The 12827-nt window shown below is 39.9% G+C and overlaps 1 protein-coding gene across 4 annotated transcripts in view; it reads right to left on the reverse strand.

Annotated features, from left to right (window-relative positions):
• The window catches only part of ATP10D (ATPase phospholipid transporting 10D (putative)), a 38251-nt gene extending 28065 nt beyond the window's left edge, over window positions 1-10186 (reverse strand). For 2 of the 4 annotated variants that reach the window (XM_021395606.1, XM_021395604.1), the window contains exons 1-3: window positions 9844-10181; window positions 3046-3354; window positions 2151-2345 (exon numbers count right to left, since the gene is read on the reverse strand). In XM_021395606.1, coding sequence (XP_021251281.1) covers window positions 2151-2345; window positions 3046-3314 — 464 coding nt within the window. In that variant the 5' untranslated portion in view covers window positions 3315-3354; window positions 9844-10181. Of the gene's footprint in view, window positions 1-2150; window positions 2346-3045; window positions 3355-9559; window positions 9818-9843 lie in introns of those variants that run through there. The other 2 variants (XM_021395605.1, XM_021395607.1) reach the window with 2 other exon arrangements.

Consider the following 12827-nt stretch of genomic DNA (forward strand, 5'->3'; position numbering starts at 1 on the left):
GACATTACTGTGTAGTAAGATAAAATCTCAGCTTAAAAGTTGTAGATTTTTGTGTCTGATTGCTACAGGAATTTTTCAAAGTGATTAAACCTTAGAACTTGGTAAACTAAAAAACTATTTGGAGATAAAGATTTAGTAACAAAGCAGCACTTCTATTTATCCTTGAAGTAATTACTTACTAGAGCTTAGTAAAGAAGAAAAACACTGGTGCCAATGCATCTCTAGATATTTTGTAACTACTATGTGTTTCATTCAGAAATGCGAAAACCTACTTGTCTGCACTGCCAGAGTTGAGATCAGCCCTCAGCAGATAGCAACGTTTTCTCTTTAAAATCCACATCTATTAAATAAGTGTGGAATTGAAAGTGTGTGATGCTTCTCCTGTTATTCTTACTTGATGCACATACTTTCCTGGAAAAAGTAGCCTCAATCTCTGCATACTAAAGGCTAAGTACAGTAATTCTGATGCATTCAATGGGTGAATTCCAGGTTTGGGCATAAAACCCTAAAAAGCAGCAAGCCAAAGCTCTGAAACTAAGGGTGTCAGGTATTTGTTTTAAGCCAGAACAAATAAGGAAAGAAGTCCAGTTTATCCAACTAGCGTCCAGCTGCTTGGGTAGCTATATCAAGGCACTGAGACAGACCTGTTTTCTCATGGACAAGAAAGAACAGTGAAACTAGCTTCTGTTACAAACTCATCTTATAAAAGCAATAAGATTATTGTTGAAAAAAGCTGAGAAACACTGAATCCTTACATGAGATGAATGGAAGTTAAGTAATTTCTCACACAGTGAACATCTGTTTTTGTACCACTAAGCTTTTATTCTCCTGAATCATGCCTCCAAACTTGTTTTTAAAACTTGACTATACAATATAGAATCTTTCATAATAAAGAAGTTGATCAGAAATTCCCCCTTACTGACATTGGTGAGAATGCAAGTAACATTAAAAGTGGTCAATAATGTGCAGTGGATGCTTCTGTTTTCTGGCAGAGAAGTCTTTCAGAGTACATCGCAATTCATACCAGAAATGATCTGGCTTCTCCCTTAAACATTCTCTGCAGACATAAAAAAAGAAAGAAATCATTTATCTTTCCAAACCTATTGGTTTCTCATTTTGAGCTCAAATTTTCATAGTTGAAATAAAATGTTTCTGGGAAAGCTGTTATATTAGGTGTTTGTGTTTTCAGAACATGAAGCTGTTTGCTCAATGTCCTGGCAGAGAACAGTGGTGAGTGGAGTCTCTTGGGGGTCTGTACTCAGACCAGTGCTGTTTAATGTCTTCATTGTTGACAGAGATATTGAGATTGAGAGGACTCATCAGCAAGTTTGCAGGTGGCACCAAGCTGAGTGGTGTGGTTGATACTTCAGAGGGAAGGAAGGGATGCCATCCAGAGAGATGCGGTAAGGCATGAGAGGTGGGCCTGTGTGAACCTCATGGAGTTCCACAAGGTTAAGTACAAAGTCCTGCACCTGGGTCAAGGCAATCCCAAACATCTGCACAGACTGATTGATGCATGGACTGTGAGCAGCCCTTGAAGAAGGACTTGATGGGTACAGGTGGATGAAAAACTCGCAGCCCAGAAAGCCAATCGTGTCCTGGGTGGCATCAAAAGAAGTATAGCTAGGAGGTCAAGGGAAGCGATCCTCCCTCTCTATCCTTTTAAGACCTCGCCTGTAGTACTGCACTGGAAAATGATCTCATTTCCTTCACAAAAATTTCATTAGGAGTACAGTGTTACAAAACTGATAACATTTACAACCTTCACCACTGTAATAGTGAATTAGTAATCACTGAATTTTGACCATGTCAAAAAAATTCTAAGTTATTAAGAATTATACCAAAGCTTCCTTGGTTAATGCAGTGCAGTCTCATGCATGAACACTCTGGCCTCCAGAGAGCATAAAATTTGCTGAAAAACTATTCTAATTTGATATTCATTTCGCTAAAAAAAGTGATCAAGTCATAACTGGACAACCTCCTGAGCAATTTGATCTAGTTAGGCCTGCTTTGGGCAGGGTATAAGACAAGACAGATGACTTCCAGAGACCTCTTCCAACCTAAGTTATTCTATGACTCTCTGTGTATTCAGAAAGTAAAACACAAGAATCAATTAATAACAATTACCCAGAAAGACTGTTGTCTCTTACCAGCTATACACTTTGGTTAGCAAGTTGTTTATCTGCTTATCCATCTTATATTTTGAGTAGTCTTCCAGACCATCCTTCAGGGCAATTATTGTCAGAACCGCTATTAGAGGTAGCATTGTAATTTCTTTTTGGAAAGCTTCCACCAGAGGAACCCAGTTTAAAACAACTAGGAATAGGAAATACAAATTGGCAACTCTGAAACAAAGAGCAAACACAGAGTTAGCTGTGCTAGCAGTCATTCTAATTTCCCCCACTCCATGCTGTATAGAGGCTTAAGAAGAAATTGTAGTTGGAGCAAAGAAAAATTAAAGAACTAAGTATCTGTGACTCCATTTTTCCTCTCCAGTCAATACATTAGTTGACTGAACAGTGAATTAATATTCATGATAAGAAGGTGCAGAAAGCAAGATTTTTTTCTGTAATTCCAACCCTACCCTCCAGGCATGCCTCTTCTAGTGAGGCTGTGATGAACTTGCAGATAAGGGCTCAATCTTCTGCAGCCTCCCTGTGTAACTTTATAAACTCAAAGTTCTCCAAGGAGGAGAATGGGGAGGGGAGGGGGGGAGGTTGGGGAAAAGGCTGAGATAAAGACATGTGAGGGAAGGGAAGAAATAAATTTGCAGGAAATAAGCTGAAAATCCTACTTCGGGTTACAGAAGTGCTCCAATAGTAAATAATATTTTAATGATTTAATAATCCAAAGAGTAGAATGAGTGGAAATAAAAAAAAAAAAAGCTTTGAATTCATCCAAGACTGATGATATTCAAGAATCTTTGGACAAATAACACAGATCTTTTCAGAACTGATAGGCTGGAAAAACATATTAATACACAATTAAATACAAAGATTTCACTTCGGAAGAATTTTCACAAACAAAATAAAAACAGTTAATTACCTGTGAAATTGTTCAAATAAATTGCGTGGTATAAAATTCAGTAAAGTATATTTTGTAGTCCTTATTCTGTTGTTCATGTACAGTTTTGATACCTTTTCATACTCTTCCTTAAAATGTCCCAAGCAGGGTATCACTATCCTATGTTTGCCAACAGTTTTTGGTGATTGATAGCACTTTTTACTTGAGCTGCTGCTGTTGCGTTCTTCTCTACCTTCTGTAGACATCAGTTGCTGCCAATGATACCGCGTCCAGTGGATGGGATCAGCCATTGCACCTCATGTGCTTTATAATGCAAGGAGTGTCATCTATCTAGAGAGAAGTTAAAATACAGCAAGTTAAGTAATAATTATGTAAAGGCTTCTTTAACTAAAAAGTCACAGCCACAGTTCTGAATAAGCCCAGGAAAAAGACCATTTGTACATTTAGATCAGGAAAAGAACATTTAATGATGTCAGTTTCCTCTTCTTCAAAGGCTGTATTAATTCCGATTTTATCCTGCCTTTCAGCATCCCAGAGTTTGATTACTCCTTTTAAAGTGCACAATAGCTTTGTAATTGTTTGTAAAACAAAAAAATCTGATTCCAATATTCTGTCACTGATCTATCTTTTCCAGTAGATCACTTTTGTTTTGCTATACTTAAAGTAACAGAGGAAAATAACAACACAGTTTAAATTTATACTAATTTCTTAATTAGTGTGCAAAGCACACGTGACATTGGTAGTTGTAAAATCCAAATGAGAATGTTATGAAGGAGTATATAATGACTATTGCAAAGTAAGTGATACTTTCTAATTTTACATACAAAACTAGATCTGGATAAAATGCCTTCTTTACAGAAAGAAAGCTTTTATACTAATCATGATTTGATGCATTCTTCTATCTTCCAGAAATCCCTTCTTAAGCAACAAACTGCTCAATCATTTCTACAAATGTAGTTGCTAGCATACTATAGCATAGTAATGCCTTATACAGAGTTAAGAGTCTGTAGGTTTACTAAAGTCCATAGCAAAAAAAAAAAAAAAAAAACTGAATCCAGTAATTAAGAGCTGTTCTGGGACTGTAGTATTGCTTCTTGTACCTAACACAAGATTTGTTCAAACAAATGAATTTTAAATATCTCCAGTGCTGGTTTACCAGGGAGCATGTCAACAAGATTTCTTCCTTGTCCTGTTAAGTTTATCTGTCTCTTCCCAGCATCCATTGTCAGAAGGTATGTCAAATTACCATGCTTTTGCTTGACAAGATAATTCTCACCCCAAGGCAGTAACCTAATATAGCTCTACATGCTGTTATAATGTAAAATATCCTCAGTGAAAACCTATGTAAGTAAACAACATAAAATTTTTCAAGATGCTGTATGACCCAGGTGTTTGAAAGCAAGATAAGCATGATTTTTCTCTACAAGCGTGCTTTCATATATGACCAAAAATAACCATTTCACACCGGTAACTGTGACTAGAAGAAGCAACAAATAAACTCTTTGACAAAGTAAACTCCCAGGGAATATGGGAATGCAAAGTCTTTAAATGGCAATTCCTGTTCACTCCATGAAAACTACATAGGCAAAAGCACCTTTAAAAGCTCAAGAATCACGTTATCAGTAACACACAAAGAAAGAGGGAAAGAGAAAGTTGAGAGTTAAGAGAAGCAAAATAGAAAACCTGACAAATTTCAAAACCTCTTAACTACAGAAAGAGTTTGCTTCCTGTTTTTAAAGAAAGCTTTTGGTTTAAAAAAAAGAAATTACTTTCTGTAGCATGTGATACTTGGTGAGCTTTGCTTAACAAATAAAAGAAGTAAGAGGAAAAAAAATGAACTGGGTATTTTAAAGTAACAATGTGTTAGGACAGAATTCCTCACCACTGGATCTGGAGCCAAAGGTTTTAACTGTACATGCAGTCCTACTGAAGATCAGTCACCTCTCACTGCACAGACATCCCTGACACAGCTCTAAAACCTCTGCCCCACCTTTCCTCATCCTCCTACTCAGAGGCAGAGCTTAAAAGGAAGCAAGAAACCTGAGATTCAACTGCATGTGCTGCATAGATCCACCAACACCTTCAGTATTTTATTTTTTAAGAAAACTTTGAAGGAGGTTGTATGGACAGCAACAAAACAAAAACACCACTGTATCACGTTGGAAACTATAAGAGAGGCAATGAGTGATCTCCTACAGTCAAAAAGGTGAATTGGGCAATTAAGCAGAACCTTGGGGAAAAAAGCATTGGGATCTTACGCTCTGTCATAATGCCATCTGACTCACCTGGGATTTAACTGAGTTTGTATTTGCAAATGTTTTTTTTAATCACTTGCGTTTCCATTTTAAGACAGGATTTATGAGATTTAAAACTTCTGTAATCTCTTTTGTATTTTTACTTATGTTGCATGTTTTTCTTCTTTCTCCTTGAATTGTGATCATAAAGTAATGAGCACCTTTTCTTTGGCCAGCTCTAAGTTCAGAAAATATTCATCAACTTCATGTGAGATATTGAAAAGGGTGAAGTTGCTAAAGATCTTTTAAACAATTTTAGTAGGAAATCCCTTTTCTTAAAATATGATTTGACCTACCCATCCTGTCATTTCTTTTTATTCTTGCATTCTCCAGCCTAATCTGAATTCAAAGCATTAATGCAAAACTGTGGGTGTTTCTTTTAACACTAGCATAAGACCCAAAAAAATAGTTAGTTTTAGAAATATGTGAGAACAACTTAAATCTGAAGCAGTATTTCAATTATTTTTAAAAGTTTTTTTCTTAAAATATAGAATAATCTTTGTGTGTTCAAAATCAGGAAGCCTAAATGATCAAATTCCAAGTTTGAGGCCAGTTTCATAGAAGCTAGGTTTTGCTCTCGAGTCAAAAGCTTGACAATGAGAACGCTGCTTGATCTTGCTAAATAGCAACGCTGGTGTAAAGTCAGCATACATGTATCTTACATGCAATAAGGCAACTTTCTGTAGCATTAACATCACATGATAATGATGAAAATGTGGAAGGGAACTGTCTGACACTGGAGATGTTCTTTGCTTTCTGTCCAGCTCAGTTCCCTTACATACTCTTGACTCCTTCCACTTTTTATAATGTGCTTTTGAGATATCCTACTTGAAAACTGGAAGGGCTATAAATGGTTAACACAAAAGAATTAGTTGTCAAATTTTTGCAAGAACAGGACACAGTAGTGTCATTTTTACCAAAAGACTGATCAACACTATATATTATTTATATTGATCATCTTATATCACAATAAAAAGCCTTTAATGACTCTCCACTATAGATAGTGCTGTAAAAGTCCCTACTTGCAAATGGTCCATACCTTGAATGAAGGATCTTGAAACTTAAAGCCCAGTATAAGAATTCTCTTCCACTTCTTGTGCCAAAAACTTGCTTTCTTTTGAAATCACTTGCCTACTTCCCTTCTTGTAAACTCTTTCAGCTTCCAGTTCTGTCAGGTATCAGTTCCTCAGTTCCAGTTACATTACAGTGTAACCTTTAGCAAATTGCTTGGTGATCACTGATCTCTCTTACACCAGTCTCTTTTCTGGAGATTATCAGCCAAACTTGCTTAAATACTTCAGCCAGTATACACAGCATTCTGGTATTGCACCTTACTATTACACTGTGGTTGTTTGTTTCCATGTCATATGAAGTACCCTATCATTTACCACAGCTTCTCTTAGCCACTTCCTCCCTTCTGACAACAACCTTCTTTTGCCATCATCTCCAAATAGTTACCTCTCATTCTTCTTTCAGCAAATTCTTTGTTAAATACCCCTAGTAAATGATACATTTCACGAGAATGTTCCTCAGACCTTTGGCACACACATGTGTACTGTGCTTGTTTCCACCCTGTTCCTGCGCAGCCTTTAGGCATAACGTGCAGGAGGCCTTAGTGTTCTGAATCATACACTACCCAATTTCAGGTTTAAAACTCAGAAATGAAATCATTTATTTCAGCTACAGGCAACCAGTCTCACAATAAAACTGAATGACTGCTGGAGAGCTATGGTTTGTGCAAGCCTTTTACGTCCTCTTTTCCATTCATGAGCGAAATTCTGCTTTACGTTCTGTTCTCGTGTCACATCGGTATCTCAAAACTGCAACACAAAACTTTTCAGGTTAATCTTACTCTTTTATGACTATCTTGTCTTAAAAAGGTATCTTAAACTTATAGTCATGCAACATCTAACCACTGCAGATGCTTTCATGTGTGTGAAATTCACAGCATTAATTTTACATGAGAGTAGTGTGAGGGCCATATTAGAAAAGCTATGCTGGCTCTCATGATGCAAAAGGACACGAATTTGTACTCAGTGTAGGCTCCCTAAGCTATAGTAAATGGTTCTGAAGGAAACAAATCCATATTAGTGGTACGGCTATTTCTTAGAAACCACACTGGTTCCTTTAAAGAGCTCGAACTCTGTTGCATGGAGAGAAGACCAAAATTATTCATCCAAATTTATACTATAAGTAACTGTTACAGCACCAGATGGTACTCAAGTTCCCAAAATTCTAAGCTAGGTCTCCAACTGGCGACTTGTCCTATTTTCCTAGTTTTCTAAGACATTCTGTGTTGGCAGCTCTTTAAGAGTTCCAATCTCTCAGGAGCTCTCAGGTTTAATCCTCTAGGGTTCCTCAAAGGATCTGGGGAAGGGCGTTGCACACTCTTACAAAAAGAGCACCTCTCATATCCACAGCTCATTTTCAGTGAAAAATAGATTTGATTTTTTTTTATCTTAAAGACTTTCTATTTCTAAACAGACTTCAGACAATACTAGGAGACAGAAACGTGGATGCTACAGGCGTGGGCATAACCTGAGCTATTTAATCTACATATTAACAGCATAAAGCCAGAGAAGTAGAGATTGCCACAAAGGCTTTCCAGCACTGTGCAGACTTGCATGGTTCGTGTCAAGGCCTGCACCAGTGCAGCTTCATCAGTTTTCAGCCAGCCAGACTGAAAGCATGCTGCAGTCATATGTATCAGAAGTTTATCTTAACTAGGAACAAGTTATATACAGCTTTCTCATTTTTAAGAAGCTGAAAAAACTGCTGCAACAGATGTGATACACTTGCATATTTCAAAAGCATGTCAATGCTACAGCTAGCAGTACCTTCCTTGTCAGTAGTGCTGTGTTAATCCTGTGTATTTGTGTTTAATATTAGGCTCAGATGTTGCTTTAATCACTCCAGTGCTTTTGCATCCCTACAAAAAATGCCTCTTGAGGGGATATTTCAAGCCTGAAAGTGAGAGACATCATATAGCAAATCAGGGCACAACTACAACTGGGCATCTTAAAAGATTTTAATATTAAAAATTAAGTCAAAAGATATAGAGTATAGGAAAGAATACACTGGGTTAAGAACACTCCAATAATGGCCCTAGTAACTTTGAAACTTTTAAACAGAATAAAGCATAAGACATTGAAGAGGCAATGCTGTCAGAAGCTGAACGGAGCTAAATGCTACCACTGGAAGGAGTGGGTCTTGCTTCTGCCATCTCCTGCTCCTGGCTTTGTCCCCTTCATAATGCAACTGTTACTTACTGAACCTGCACTGAAGCTGGTTCAACTCACTGATCCGTAAGACCATTTGCTAAGCCAAAGACAACAAAATTATTAGATGCATTTCCAGATCCAGCTTCCAGGATCCAGCTTACGCGGGGAGGTGGGATGGGAATGTCAGATTAGAGTGTCTTTGAGTACTTACACAGAGCACTCACCTTTGATTTTGGTCTAGTTTTCATTAGAGAAACCTATCAGCTGTGGACATTGACTTGGAAATCCAGACCACCCACAGTAGCAGCAATTAACAAAAGACTGTCTGTGCTAGCTTTTGCTACTGTAAATAATATCTGTCCACAGACTGACTGTAAAGATTCAGCTTGATGGCTTGGCACCAGATTTTGGGGCACACAAAGGTATTAAGAGAATTAAATTCCACTCTGATTTTGGGGAAATCACTTAGTGTCCCTCTGCTGCGATTCATCACTTATCAAAACAGGGATAATGATGCTTCTGCCGCTTTATAGTGATGATGTGAAGGTACACATTTTTAAATCAGAGATTTCTCAATTCTATAGTCATGTGGAGACATGAATACCCTGTAATATTTTAGTGTGAAAAGAATGGTAATTTTAATATTTTTAAAATGTGAAAGTATGTTTTTTTCTTCATCAGTTGCAGAAGTTCTGGCAGAACAAGTTCCTTTCAGGAACTTTGATTTCTCTTTCACATCCTTGTGAACTTTTCTCCATCACTAAGCCCGGAAGTTATGGTTGTGGTCACGTCTTGTATCTCACTGTGCGCATGTATCACCCGTTTGGACTTTCCTGAAGCTCCAGGGATTTCAGTGCCACTGATACAGACCTTGCTGTAGAAGCCTACACCCTTACCCTCAGCCACCATCATGAACCGTAACAACGTCCAACAAAAAAAGCCATTGCTTCTGGAGTCAAGGGCCTAACTACCATTTTTTCCCCCGGTCTACTTCCACCAAAGCGCAGTCAGTGAGTTTACCATTCAAAGGCTTCCTTCCCGTTAAAGCTCCGCGAGCAGCGCGCAGGCCAACTGACGGCTCCCGCAGCGCGCAGCCCGCTCATCGCCGCGAGAAGGACTCCCGCCGTTCCTTTGTCCCTGCGACCGTCTCGCGACACGCGGGCTGAACCACAGCCTCCCTGCGGACAAGGGCACGCCCCTCCCGCAGCCGCGGACGGCTGCACGCCGCAGCACGACAGCCTCCCGTCGGGCGGCCGACGCCTGTGCGCTCCCCCCCCAGCACCTGCTCGTTGCGGCGGCCTTACCTGCGTCACCGCGCACATCCCAGCGGGACAGCCGCGACGCTCCGGGCGCGCCTCTCTCCCTCCGTCTCCGCCGCCCCGCCCCGCCTTGTGCTGGCCGCCCCGCCTCGTCCCGCCGCGGGGCCGGCTCTCCGCAGCGCCCTTTGCCGGCCTTCTCGCCAGCCCTTACGGCCGCCAGAGAGGGACAGCCGCTGTGCTCGTTGCCGTGGGAGCTAGGACTCGCTGTGCAAGCCCCCTTCCGCCATCTGACAGCTGCAAGTTACAGCAAAGGGCTGCGTGCTTTCTTCCTGTTCTGGAGCAGCCATGCTCAGGAACTGAGCTCTGTAAATGGAAAAAAAAAAAAAAAAAAGAGCTCTTAACAATCTCTGTCACTGTTAGGACTGGTGAGCCCAGAATGTTAGCTGTCATTTACAGGCTGTTTTGGACCTGAGGCCTGAGCAGGTGGAGGCTGTGGAGAGAGCACTGCTGTGGCAGAGCCCAGTGCCTGACAAAGCCTGCCGTGCAAATTGGTGTTCTCGGTTATTTGCCAGCACAGCCTGGCACCGAAGGCAGCTTGGCCTGTCTAAACATCAAGTTTTCTAGCCACTGGGCTAATCAAGGTTAGCAAACAGGCCCTCTTGTTTTCTAAGAAGTAGGCTTCTGGCTATTGGGAAAATGCTCTAATTATCTTAAATAAATCACTGGTATCAGAATGTCAGTGAGTTTTTTCATCAATGGCCCTTTTGAAGCCCAGCCCTGCCCTTTTTGCTCTTGTGGCCTGAAGGCTGCCCTTTACAAAGAAACCACATAGCCTTTTATACAAAGGTCAGAAGATTTCTACTCCAAGACCATCTTCTGCTGAAAAAAAAAGGAAAAAAAAGTTTAAACAGAAAAAAGTTATTTGCAACCTAGAGATCAGAGGGCTGTGCTAAGTGGTAGCTGCTGGTTGTGCTCGCCTTTCTGCGTGTGGTGTGGTTTTCCTGTGTTCTGCATTTTAGCCTGTCCCATCTCCCTGACTGCACACTGAAAACCCTTGAGTTATGTTTCAGTGAATGGATCCGGCACTCTGTTCTTTGAAAGGCCCATATGGCTAGAGGTACAAACACACTGATATGTAAGGTGGAATAAAAATAGATCTGCGTGAAGGAAGTCCATATCTGCTGTCTTGAAATTAAGAAGTTGTATTCTTCTGAGCAAGAAAAGATAAGATGTTCTTCCATTTTCTTGGCAGTATCCACCATCTTTGCCCATTTAGTTACTATAGAGAAGAGGATGCAACTCTGGGAAAGGCAGAGTGAGCTGCTGCAAGACACAAGCTGTCCAGAAAACAGTTACTTTAATGTAGTTTTATTGGTTAACATTGACTTATTGACAACTAACAATGTCGTTTTATTGGTTAACATTAATTCATTGGCAACTTTCATGTTGTTTGAGAAACAAAGCATTACAAAGCTTTTAACAAAATAGCTCTCTTGTAATCACAACACGGTTGTAAATAATTCATATGCACATTTGCACATTCATTTTTTTTTCATGCATGTCACTCTATACGGTAAGCTCACGGCTACAAAAGGCATTCTTTTATTTCCCTTGTTTGCCCAGCAGTAACAATTGCCTCAATCAGGCCTGCACAGCACTGTGCTGCAAAAATACCTGACCAAACCATGAATGGGCTGGCTTTGTTGCCAGAAGGAACTGAGCTGCCTTAGTGCAGCACTCTGTGCAGTTTAATGAGACTTGTAGGATATACGAGCTCCTCCAAGACTGATTGATTGAGTGGGTGAGAGGCTTCACTGGTGCCCCTCACCTGCCTGTTACATGTAAGTGGTTTCACTTTTATCTTTTTGTATTACTGCCCAGTAGTATAAATGGTATTAGTCCCAGGCATGCAAAGCATCTGTGCAGCATCTCTGAAGTGTGATTAAGCTGTCTTTTCTCAAATATCATATGGTAGAGGATCTACAAAGAAAACATACCAGAGGTAATACTCAATTCAGAAATCTCACTGCTAAATTCTTTGTGTGTGGAGACAATAACACTGAATGTCTTCCACATGGATATATCTTTTTCTTTCCTGTGCAGTATCCATGTGTCTTTCGTATTAATTCCTGAACTGTCACATGAAAAGGGAGATCTATGAACATGTGAGAGTGAATGATGAATCCAGCATAGTTAGGGAGGTCTTTGGTTTTCTGTGTTCTTCAGACCCTCTATCAGTTCATGGCTGCAACAAGTCCAGAAGCATGAGCATGAACAGCTCATCCAGCTGTGCTCATATTGGCACAGTTTGGGACACATGAGAGAAAGGAATGTATGTCATGGGAACTGTGCTAACTAAATGTGCTGGCAGATTGAAAACTTTCCCAAGAAGACCTGGAAGGCAGACAGAAATTTGTCACGGCATGCCATCAAGCATTTCCTGGAGTACCTCCAGTTAACGAAATGCTAAGGACCTGGATATGATTCCCCAAACAATCTACTGTTAAATCCACATAAATAGCAGTGCCAGTGGGGATTTGGCTTTATAGACATGGATGGTTTCCACCACTGCAGTGTGGATGCTCCCAGACTGGCTTAACAAGTACAAGGTGCATTAATATCAGGACTGTGGATGTACTTGAGAGATCTGGTGTGTATTTACAGTACAAATAGTGACATACTGTGATATGTCGACTTGAAATGTCTTTGAAGAGGTGGTAGCACAAATTGTAGCCTTAAAGGGTGTTGACTATCACCCAATAATTTGATCACCGTTTTTCTCCTAAGTTCTACAGTAAACCCAAATAATTTAACTGTAGCGGAGATTTCACCAAAACTCTTAAATTTTAAATTGTTTTGAATTATTGCTTACAAGATCATGTACTATATATTGTATTTAGAGTCCTACATGATGTTATGTGTGAAAACCTTCTGTTTTGCCAATGCAAGTTAATGCTCCCCCTTGTGCAGATGCGCTTGAGGTAGTTAGTCTCTTCCAACAAGATCTTTGGGTCCATTTCCTGACAGGA

The sequence above is a fragment of the Numida meleagris genome, chromosome 4 (assembly GCF_002078875.1).
Source record: "Numida meleagris isolate 19003 breed g44 Domestic line chromosome 4, NumMel1.0, whole genome shotgun sequence".
Classification (NCBI taxonomy): domain Eukaryota; kingdom Metazoa; phylum Chordata; class Aves; order Galliformes; family Numididae; genus Numida; species Numida meleagris.